This window comes from Cervus elaphus, chromosome 20, assembly GCF_910594005.1.
Source record: "Cervus elaphus chromosome 20, mCerEla1.1, whole genome shotgun sequence".
NCBI lineage: Eukaryota > Metazoa > Chordata > Mammalia > Artiodactyla > Cervidae > Cervus > Cervus elaphus.
In genome coordinates, this window is record NC_057834.1 from 48,119,847 (window position 1) to 48,132,055 (window position 12,209).

Sequence of the window (12,209 nt, forward strand, 5' to 3'; positions counted from 1 at the left end):
TTTGACCATGTTTGCAATGGAAGCACGTATGTGTGTATCTGCATTAATATAAATGTATAAACACAAATATTCATTTATTGACTGTGCTAAGTCTTTGCTGAGGCATGTGGGTTTCTCCAGTTGCAGGGCATGGGCTTAGTTGCCCCATGGCATGTGGGATCTTGGAGAAAGAAATGGCAACCCACTCCAGTGTTCTTGCCTGGAAAATCCCATGGACATGGGAGACTCACGGGCTACAGTCTATAGAGTCTCAAAGAGTTGGACACGACTGAAGCGACTGAGAATATGGGATCTTAGTTCCCCAACCAGGGATTAAACCTGGGAAGGCGGACTCTTAACCACTGGACCACCAGGGAAGTCCCCAAATACTTATTTTAAATGATAAAATGTTTAGTAGGGATTCTCTTCCACAAGATATCTCCTTTTGAAAAGGGGACTATACCTGGTCACTGTTTATGGGAGCACAATTCTACTTCCTAAACTTGGTCCTAAGCAGCCCTGCATAGAGAGCCTGCTCCTGCCCTCCTGTAGCCACTGGCATCTTCCTCATCCCCATCCTTAGCTATGGAGTCTACAGCCCCACATGGTTCCCGAGTCCAGTTCTAGATTTCATCAAATTCATTGAAATATTCAAAGTAACAATGACAGCGTTTACATATGCTACCAGCATTCCTTAAACCCAAAATGCTTCAAAGATTCAAGTCATACACATTTAAAATACATGGAAAAATAATAGAATTTATACAAAGTAGATTTTTACAAAACAAGTACATTACAAGAAATATATCTTATATCCAAGCACAAAAAATGTGGAAATATACATGAAGTATACATTTAAGAAAAAACATTTATTTTTAAATGCTGGGTAGGAGGGCACAAACGGAGTTCTAGTTTACAGTATAACTCTGAAGAGAACTTCAATTTGCTAGCAGAAATTTTCACTCTAGTCTCAAGCTTCTAAACAGTTCCTGATGGGATTAGACGGCTGTTCCTCTTTCCAAATTCTGCTTAATTTCAGCTGTGTATTTCCCATAGAATCTTTCTGCCTTCTTGTTGAATTTAGCATTCCTTTCATTAATGTAGTCAATATTTGCATCATCATTATAAGGACGTCTCCGGCTGTATTTGCCTCGTTTTTCAATTTGTTTTTCCAGGTCTGTGACCATCCTGTCAATTTCCTCTGTGGAAGGCACATGTGTCCCATGAAGAAGACTGTTGGACATTGGGAAAAACTCTTCTCCATGCTTTTCTCTCAGTCTCTCGTATGTTTCCATGTCTGGTTTGATCTGTTTGGTCAGTCGATGATACTGGCGAAGCTGGGCAGCAGCATAATCTGAAAATCCCAGGTCAGGGTTTTTCCTCCTCTTTTTTCTCTCCCATCTTTCTGCATCTTCTGCACTGATTTCTAGCAACTTCACTTTCTCATAGTCTTCCCCTCTTGCTGCACATTCCTTTTTCTTTTCTTCTTCCTGTAGTTCCCATTCCAAATGAGCTTTTTTGGCTTCCCAATTTGCAGGTAACTTAAGTCTTTTATCTTCTTCAACAACTTCCTGGTGTTTGTCACTGTTGAGTTTCTTTTGAGAATCTCTCTAAGGTTATCCGTCTATAAGCCAGCAGAAGTAAACCATGCCAGAAAATGTAGTTGTTTCAGCTGCCTGGCAACCATCTAGTGTATGATTAAAAGAGACATCAGAATAGCTTTCACCCTACCCTAGTCAGCCCCCAACAACCAACAACTCTCTGACATAGCAAGAAACACAAAATATCTACCCTTCTAATTTAAATCTAAGGAAACAGGTAAGGTGGTCTGCTATTGCCACCTCTCTAAGAATTTTCCACAGTTTCTTGTGATCCACACAATCAAAGGTTTTAGTGTAGTCAATGAAGCAGAAGTAGGTGTTTTTCAGGAATTCCCTTGCTTTTTCTGTGATCCAACAGATGTTGACAATTTGGTCTCTGGCTCCTCTGCCTTTTCCAAATCCAGCTTGAACATCTGGGAGTTCTCAGTACATGTACCATTGAAGCCTAGCTTGGAGAGCACTGAACATTACTTTGCTAGCATATGAAATGAGTACCATTATGCAGTAGTTTGAACATTCTTTAGCATTGCATTTCTTTGGGATTGGAACGAAAATGCCTTTTCCAGTCCTGTGGCCACTGCTGAGTTTTCCAAATTTGCTGGCATATTGAGTGCAGCACTTTCACAGCATCATCTTTTAGGATTTGAAATAGCTCAGCTGAAATTCCATCACCTCCACTAGCTTTGTTCGTATTGATGCTTCCTAAGGGCCACTTGTCCTCACACTCTAGGATGTCTAGCTCTATAAGGGTGATCACACCATTGTGGTTATCTGGGTCATGAAGATCTTTTCTGTATAGTTCTTCTGTGTATTCTTGCCACTTCTTCTTAATATTTTCTGCTTCTGTTAGGTCCATACGGTTTCTGTCCTGCATTGTGCCCATCTTTGCATGAAGAGATCTCTAGTCTTTCCCATTCTATTGTTTTCCTCTATTTCATTGCATTGATCACTGAGGAAGGCTTTCTTACTCTGCTTGCTATTCTTTGGAACTCTGCATTCAAATGGGTATATCTTTCCTTTTCTCCTTTGCTTTTCATGTCTCTTCTTTTCTCAGCTATTTGTAAGGCCTCCTCAGACAGCCATTTTGCCTTTTTGCATTTCTTTTTCCTGGGGATGGTCTTGATCACTGCCCCTGTACAATGTCATCAACCTCTGTCTATACTTCTTCAGGCATTCTGTCTATCAGATCTAATCCCTTGAATCTATTTGTCAATTCCACTGTATAACTGTAAGGGATTTGATTTAGGTCATACATGAATGATTTAGTGGTTTTCTCTACTTTCTTCAACTTTAGCCTGAATTTTGCAGGTCAAGAGGCAACAGTTAGAACTGAACATGGAACAACTGACTCGTTCCGAGTTGGGAAAGGAGTATATCAAGGCTGTATATTGTCACCCTGCTTATTTAACTTATATGCGGAGTATATCATGTGAAATGCTGGGCTGGATGAAGTACAAGCTGGGATCAAGATTGCCGGGAGACATATCAATAACCTCAGATATGCAGATGACACCACCCTTATGGCATAAAATGAAGAAGAACTAAAGAGCCTCTTGATGAAGGTGAAAGAGGCAAGTGAAAAATCTGGTTTAAAACTCAACATTTAGAAAACTAAGATCATGGCATCGGATCTCATTACTTCATAGCAAATAGATAGGGAAACAGTGGAAACAGTGACAGACTTTATTTTCTTGGGCTCTGCAGGTGGTGACTGAAAAAGTTCCTTGCTCCATGGAAGAAAAGCTATGATCAACCTAGACAGCATATTAAAAAGCAGAGACATTACTTTGCCAACAAAGGTCCATCTAGTCAAAGCTATGGTTTTTCCAGTAGTCATGTATGGATGTGAGAATCAGACTATAAAGAAAGCTGAGTGCTGAAGAATTGATGCTTTTGAACTGTGTGGTTGGAGAAGACTCTTGAGAGTCCCTTGGACTTCAAGGAGACCAAACCAGTCAATCCTAAAGAAAATCAATCCTGAATATTCATTGGAAGGGCTGATGCTGAAGCTGAAACTCCAATACTTTGGCCAACTGATGCGAAGAGCTGACTCACTAGAAAAAGACCCCGATGCTGCGAAAGATTGAAGGCAGGAGTAGAGGGGGAAGACAGAGGATGAGATGGTTGGATGGCATCCCTGACTCAATGGACTTGAGTTTGAGCAAGCTCTTGGAGGTGGTGAAGGACAGGGAAGCCTGGTGTGCTGCAGTCCAAGGGGTCACAAAGAGTTGGACACAACTGAGTGACTGAACAGCAACAAACTAAATCTTGTAACTCGAGGGAAGTCAGGAAAAGAAAACTTCAACTCTATCACCAACACCCCGTTTGCCTTAAGTAACACGAATTGCACTTCTGTAGTTAACAGATGCTTCACCAGAGAACAGGGTGATCTGCCAGAGAAAGTGAACCAAGATTGATCTGTCCAATATCTACTACTATAAGGGCTTCCCTGGCAGCTCATATGGTAATGAACCTGCCTACAATGCAGGAGACCTGGGTTTGATTCCTGACTCAAGAAGATCTCTGGAAAAGAGAATGGCAACCCACTTCAGTATTCTTGCCTGGAAAACTCCATAGTCCAGAGGAGCCTGGCGGGCTGCAGTCCATGGTGGGGGGGGGGGGGGGGTGGGGAGGGGGTCACAAAGATTCAGATATGACTGAGCAACTAACCCTTTCACTACTATGAGTCAAGCCCTCTTACATGTCCTATACAGTCTTATTTTCATGAGCCCATGGGTATTATTATCCTGATTTATCAGATGAGGAGACAAAGACTCAGAAAGTTTAAGGAGGTATACAACACAGTAAGAGGTAGCTCGGAGAAGGCAGTGGCACCCCGCTCCAGTACTCTTGCCTGGAAAATCCCATGGATGGAGGAGCCTGGTGGGCGGCAGTCATGGGGTCGCTAAGAGTCAGACACGACTGAGCAGCTTCACTTTCAGTTTTCACTTTCATGCATTGGAGAAGGGAATGGCAACCCACTCCAGTGTTCTTGCCTGGAGAATCCCAGAGACAACGGAGCCTGGTGGGCTGCCGTCTATGGGGTCGCACAGAGTCAGACACGACTGAAGCGACTTAGCAGCAGCAGCAGCAAGAGGTAGCTACTTCCCCCTTTTCACCTTTCTTTAGTCTCCCAACATGTACTGCTATCATCTTGGTTGCTTTGGAGAAGCTAGAAGTGTCTTCTAGCCCACTATAGAGAGGAAGCAATGAAGACCATATTTCCATCTTTGCTCAGTTTCATCCAATGCTAGCTTCATCCTAAACTAGTCACCAGTTAACTTCAGTGGCTTGTGTACATGCTCAGTCATGTCTGACTCTTTGTGGCCCCACGGTCTTTGCAGCCTGCCAGGCTCCTCTGTCCATGGGATTTTCCAGGCAAGAATACTGGAATGGGTTGCCATTTCCTCCTCCAGGGGATCTTCTTGACCCAGGGACTGAACCCACATCTCTTACATCTCCTGCATTGGCAAGCAGATTCTTTGCCACTACTATGCAGTGTTAAACTCTGTCTACTACAGTATTCAACTCTGTAGCTTTACTATGTACTATCAAGCCCACACTGATGAAACAGTGGGCAGTAAAGGTGGATAATTACATTTTTAAAATTAAAACCCAACCTGTTTACTCACTTGCTAAAAAGAAATTTTCATAGTGTGAACTTGTTCCTGAATTTTTTTTTTTAAAGAAGACCATTGTGTTCTCAAGATGAAATGAGTGGAAATACGCTGTTTCCTGCTGCCCTGTCTCCTGCTCCTTTTCTCTTTCTCACCCCGTCTGCATCTATTACCAGTTTCTTCCGTCCAGAGACGCTCACAGCTGTTTCCCCTCCTCCCTCTCAAGCTCTCTAGGGCAGCTTTCATTCTTCTACCTCGGCACGCCTGGGGCCACATGGAAACTCCCCCACCGTATGATTGCTTCCACACTTTTCTAGGCTTTAAAGAGTATCAGCTGAGAACTGCTTATTGATCCCGAGTGGGGAATCCTCCCTGACAAAGCAATTTGCAGTTGATGAAGGAATGTTGAGGCGTCCTTTCTGCTTCCTGCCCCCACTCCCACATCCCATCTGCAGGTTGATACCCTCCAAACCAGAGCGCACCCTTGCTAGTGCCTCCTTTTCTAAGTATTAATATTCCTGGGGAAGCTGACTTTTCTGTTTCTCAGACACTGATTTTTTTCTGATCGAAGTATAGTGATTTAAAATGTTGTGTTAGTTTTAGCTGTGTAGCAAAGTCATTCAGTTATTTTCTGATTACATTCCATTATAGGTTATTGGGCTTCCCTGGTGGCTCAGATGGTAAAGAATCCACCTGCAATGTGGAAGACCTGGGTTCGATACCTGGGTTGGGAAGATCCCCTGGAGGAGGGCATGGCAATCCACTCCAGTATTCTCGCCTGGAGAGTCCCCATGGACAGAGGAGCCTGGCGGGCTACAGTCCATGGGGTCACAAAGAGTCAGACATGACTGAGTGACTAAGCACAGCACATAGGCTATTACGAGATATTGACTTAATTCCCTGTGCTATACAGAAATCCTTGTTGATTATCTATATTATGTATGATAGTCTGTATGCATTAATTTCATCCTCCTAATTTGTCCCTCTCTCTCCCCTTTGGTAACCATAGGTTTGTTCTCCGTGTCTGTGAATCTGCCCTGTCTTGCATACAGAGTCATTTGTACTATTTTTAGGTTCTGCATATAAGTGATCTCATATAGTATTTATCTTTCTCTGACTTCACTAATATTCTCTAGGTCCATCTATATTGCTGTAAGTTGCAATATTTCATTCTTTTTATGGATGAGTAATACTTCATAGTTTGTGTATGTGTGTGTGGGTGGATACCATATCTTCTTAAGCCAATTGTCTGTTGATGGGCAGTTGAGTTGTTTCTATGTCTTGGCTATTGTAAATAGAAGACATTGATCATTTGAACCACTTGATCATTCCAGTTTTAAATTAGATCTCTAGCTAGATTAGAGGAGCTTTCATGGTGGCTCAGTGGTAAAGAATCCATCTGCAATGCAGGAGATGCAGGTTTGAGCCCTGGGAGACAGGAATGGCAACCCACTCCAGTATTCTTGCCTTGAGAATCCCATGCACAGAGGAACCTGACAGCCGACAGTCCATAGGGTCAGAAAGAGCCAGACATGACAGAAGTTACTGAGCACACATGCATGCCAGATTAGAGACTTTATTTTGAAACTCAAATATGGAAAGGAATCAATTGCTTCCCAAGTGTTTAAGTTCCAGGAGAAACAGATTTCTCCTGCTCCGGTAGCATGAATGGCTCATACCCTCTGCTACCCACCAAGCAACAGAAAACCAGTGGTGGGGCTAAGGCCGAGCAGCAGAGGCTGCTGATGATGTTATTTTTGGTTAACAGGGCCCTACTGCAGCCTCGTCAGTGAGTGAAGGGATGGGGACAATAGCAAGCAGAGTTGGAGCAGTCATTTTGCTCCAGGAAATATGCTAGTCACTGTCAAATATGGGATTTTATCCTGTCCACAACCTTTCTAGAAGATTCAACCCCATGTTCCTCGAAAATGAAGACTTTCCAAGGGCCTTTCTCCTATCATCACTAATTTATCAATGAAATACCTGAACTCAGAGAAGTTAAATAGTGGCGGTGATGGAGGCAACTTGGTGCTCTGCCTCCTGGCTCAGTGCACTTTCCATTTCTCCACCACCAGCAAGGATTCCACATACTCAAAATCACACTGGGAATAAAGTAAGTGTTTTGGATTGTCCATTTGGTATTGTGACATCTGCTGTTATTTTGGGCTTCCCAGGTGGTGCTAGAGGTAAACAACCCACCTGCCAGTGCTGGGGACATAAGAGATACCGGTTCAATCCCTGGGTGGGGAAGATCCCCTGGAGGAGGGCATCACAACCCACTCCAGTATTCTTACCTGGAGAATCCCTTGGACAGAGGAGCCTGGAGAGCTATAGTTCACAGGGTCATAAAGAGTCAGACATGACTGAATTGACTTAGCACGCAGACACACTGTCATTTTATTACTAAAAGTCAACAATTCCAAAGGAGACGCTTCTTTTCAGGCAAGGTACTGACTATGAAAGCTGCTGCCTGGGTTGCAGCTTTGATATGCAAACCCTCTGGATCCCCTTAGCCCACTTTCATAATGATAGGCCTTCCCTTCACAAAATAGAATGTTCATTAAGCAGCAAAACTACACATGTACTTATATTAGCATAAGTTCACATTTAAAAGGCTAATAAAATTTGGAGCAAGATTAAAAATAAAAGTTGAAAACAGAGACAAATTACTCTCATAAGCTTAAGCCTTTCCCTCTTTCCAAAGAATGCTTCAAATGGAATTTGAATTTCCAAATGCTCTGCTTCAAAAAGGAATGGGATTAACAGTTCTTTTCAGCTATAGTATTTAAGGTCATAAGGTATTCCTCTTCCTGACACTCAAAATCTGCTACAGGACTTTTCCTCTGAGCAAATATCACTGCTTTTTTGCTAGTCTCAAGAAAGGCTGTTCTTTGCTTTTGTGTGTGCCCTTTCTACTTTATGTAAAGGGCTTTTAGTGTTTTATTTTTTTTCCTTTTAACTTTTTTACTGGAGTTGTTGTTTTTATTGGAGTTGTCTTTTTTATTTAATTTTAACTCCAATTTATTGCAGTTGTCTTTTTTATTGTTGATTAACAATGCCGTGTTTGTTTCAGGTGTACACCAAAATGATTCAGTTTTACATGTACGTGTATCTATTCTTTCTCAATTCTTCTCCCAATTAGGTTGTTATAGAATGCTGAGTAGAGTTCCCTGTGTTCTGCAGTAGGTCCTTGTTAGTCATCCATTTAAAATTTTTGCTGTTATTATTAAAAGTGGAACCAAAACCTCTAGCCTATAACAAAAATTAAATTTTGTAATACATTGAAATAGAGCACCATGTGGATTTTAGAGACATTGTATAATTTATTCACAGGTATTCAGACCATCTAAAATAACCTAACACTCCCCTGAAGGTCTTATCAGTACCTCTGCTCCATTATCTTGCCACCTTTATTTGGTGAGTAATTTCTAAGGCATCATTTATTCATTCTTCCAGAACTATGGCGCCAGGACCAAACGGCAGACCAAAGAATTACAGTGAAATTGATACTAGTAGGTGATGCTCAGGGTGAAAACATCTAGACAAGTGATAGAAGATACACCAATTAGCCAGTCGTTCCACAAGAATTTATTCTTGCTTGATTGGTGCTGTCTGACTGCAGGACCATCTAGTTTAAATAGACAAGGAGATTGTAAGAATGTCAAGATGTCAAGCGAATTGGACCTGAAAACTGGACAGCCGCTGAGGGCTGTTAAGTTAGCCCTCCGCCCACCTTGCTCTCTGTGGGCAAAGGGTGTGCAGGCCCTGATCCTGTTTGTGCAGTTCCGTCTTCCTCCCAGGACATCATATTCTTCTGATCCGTGGAGACCACTGCTCATTCTCAAGCCTGCCTCTCAGTGTGTCTCTCCAGACTGTGGAGAGACTCAAGCCTTGACTTGGCTTGTCTTTCCCACCTGGTTCCCACAGTGATTGTCTCAGGTGCCAAGTATTACAACTCCAAATTTCAGAAAGAGGAATGTAACGGGTCCAGCTTGCATCAGAAGTGGTCCAATCAGCCGTGACCATGGAGTCATGTCTTATAAGCATGGCCATCTCAGGAGACCCCTCATCAGGGGCGAGAGGTTAGGGGACTTACCAGAGAAATGAGATGTGGGCTGATTGATTTTAAACACTAACTCTATGCTCTCTACAGCACAGTCAGGCAGAACAAACATGGCAGCATAGACAAAACCACCTTCGGCCACGTCCTCATTAGTCTGGACAAGTTAAATGACTCTCAACGTTGATTTCCTTGTCTGTAGAATGGGGACAATAACTACCTCTAAGTGTTAAAGTGGAGGTGAAATGAGAGGATGTTTGCCAAGTGTTTGGCACAGGACAGCACTCAGAGAATGCTAGTTTCCTTTTGTGCTTGTTTATGCTTGTTTATGCAAGTTTAGAAGCATCACCTCTCATGAGTGTTATGGCAAGTGGAAAGCAAACCACTAGTATTTACACTGCTGAAAAACCAAGAATTCTCTGCAATATAGAGAGAAAATATTAAACAGACACTTTCCCAGCATCTCTTTTTTTGGTGCCAAATAACATTAACAATTAAAGTTTACACAGTGCTTGACAGTATAGAAACCATTTTTCTCTCCTGTCTCCTCTTGTTATAATGACCTTGTAAGGCTGATAAACTTACTAGCCTCCTTCTACAGCTGAGGTTAAATAAGCTAGTCAAGGTCACATGGCTTATAATCGACAGATTGGGATTTAAGCCTGATCCTTTGACTCTAAAGTCTGTTATGCTTTTCAGTTCATTCACCAGAATCGAATTAAGCTCAGTGTTGACTATTTCAGGAACGGGCTCCCAGGTGACTCTGGGTAAAGAATCTGCCTGCAATGCAGGAGATGCAGGTTTGATCCCTGGGTTTGGAAGATCCCCTGGAAGAGGGCATGGCAACCCACTCCAGTATTCTTGCCTGGAGAATCCCTTGGACAGAGGAGTCTGGTGGGCTACAGAGCTGGACAGGGCTGAAGTGACTTGGCACATTTCAGTAACAGACTGCCCAATTTATTATCTGGTTCCCCACCTCCTTTCCACCACTGCACTGGGTAAAGTCTAAACCCTGTACTGTGACTATTAAGAGCCTTCCACAGTTGGGTTCCAGACTCTCTTTCCAGCCTCATAGAGTACATTGACCAAATACACCATACTCTTTTGTGCCTCTGTGGGTCTGCTTACTTCTTCCTGTCCTAAAAGTATCTTCCTTCTCTTCTGGTCTAGTGATGTCCCATAAAACTTTCAAGGTCCAGTTCAACTGTTGGCCCTCTGGAAAGCCTTCCTCACAGCCCGACACCAGGCAGCGTTATTCCTTCCCTCCTCTGGCCTCCCTGAAGTGTTTTCACACAGCCTTGAGTTACAGCAGCGACAGACGGTGACAGGAACAGAATATTCTTCACCTTTGTGTCCTCAGAATCTATCACAGCACCTCGCACACAGTAGATATTCAAAAGAAGTCTGAGTTGAATTGATTGAAAGTACCAAAAGTTGTATAACCACAACAGAACTGGTTCTGGAAGAATGTCTTTTTCTCATTACAATGATCTGCATATACTCTGCCTACCTCAGAGCACTGTAAATGAGATCAGAGCCCTTTTCTGATTCATCACTGTATCCCTGACAACACTTCCCATGCTTTATTCTTTTTTTTAAAATAGTTATTTAAAAATTTTTATTTATTTGGCTGTGTCAGGTCTTAGTTGTGGCATGTGGGATCTTCCTTGCATCATGTTGGATTTTCCAGTGTGTGCACTCAGCAGTGCACTCACGTGGGCTCTCTAGTTGCCCTGTGGCATGTAGGATCTTAGTTTCCTGACCAGGGGTTGAACCCAGGTCCCCTGCATTGCAAGGCGGATTCTTAAACACTGGACCACCAGGGAAGTGCAACCATGCTTTGTTCTTAATAAATACACAAAAACATTCAAGAAATGGGAATTCCTTCAAGATCTGACATGACTACGTGAAGAGAATTGTGAATATGCCAGTTAAATTTCATGTCTTCTACTCAAAGGGCATAGGTACTCTGAAGTTTTACCTTGTAGAGTGTGCCCAGGAAAATGGCACCTGGCTTGAGCCAATTCCATTGTGGAATGCAAAATTCAGTGGAACACACCATCTCAAATCGCTCACAATGCCAGGAAAGAAGCCATGCTCGGATCAGGCACCAGTTTCAAATATTTCCTCCAAGATGGCTCAAGGTACCTAAGAACAAGTGATAATAATATTTAAAAGCAAAACAAAACACCTGTGAGCTGGGCCCTGTCATCATATTACACTGTGGTCATCCTACTTGTAATTTATAAGACTCAGGGAAATCAGTGGTTAAAGCAGGAACCATCTCGGCTCCAGCTTCCTCACCTAAAAAAGGGGAATAATATTTGTAATGACTTCATCAGGTGGATGTGAAAATTAAATGAGTTAATACACAGAGTTTAAAACAGTGTTTGCCACGTGGAGCACGAGTTTGCTTTTCATGATTATCATTGCTGCTACTGCTGCCACTGTTATTAATGACAGAATAAAAGGGCGATTTCAGAGGGAAAATGCAAAAAGTTTGCCAGCCTTCACCAAAGCTTCCCTGGTGGTGCTAGTGGTAAACAACCCACCTGCCAATGCAGGAGACATAAGAGATGCAGGTTCAATCCCTGGGTCGGGAAAATCCCCTGGAGGAGGGTGTGGCAACCCACTCCCTATTCTTGCCCATCCCATGGACACAGGAGCCTGGTGGGCTATAGTCCACGGGCTCGAAAAGAGTTGAACATGACTGAGTGACTTAGCACACATGCATACATGCACTAAGTTCTAGGCCCAAGTCACTTTGTTTTACTGACCTAGATTTCATGACTAGACCTGAACACTAAAGGAAATCATTAGGCATCCTTGACTTTGCCCTTGAGTTTTTGTGAAGCCTGAGTAGTGGTTGGTGATCTTTCCAAATCTCTAGTAGGTCCCCTGGGCTGGATAAAATGAAAGATTAAAAATTAAGCCATCTGCCCTCTCTTTCCT

General features: G+C 42.7%; 1 protein-coding gene across 1 annotated transcript; it reads right to left on the reverse strand.

Moving 5' to 3' along the window:
* Positions 1–718: 718 nt before the first annotated feature.
* Positions 719–11,541, reverse strand: LOC122676730 (pre-mRNA-splicing factor SYF2-like). The gene is made up of 2 exons (XM_043876322.1): positions 11,494–11,541; positions 719–1,589 (listed from the first exon to the last, which is right to left on the reverse strand). The coding sequence occupies exons 1-2, from the start codon at positions 11,539–11,541 to the stop codon at positions 978–980; spliced, it is 660 nt and encodes a 219-aa protein (XP_043732257.1). The 3' UTR covers positions 719–977.
* Between the last annotated feature and the right edge of the window lie 668 nt (positions 11,542–12,209).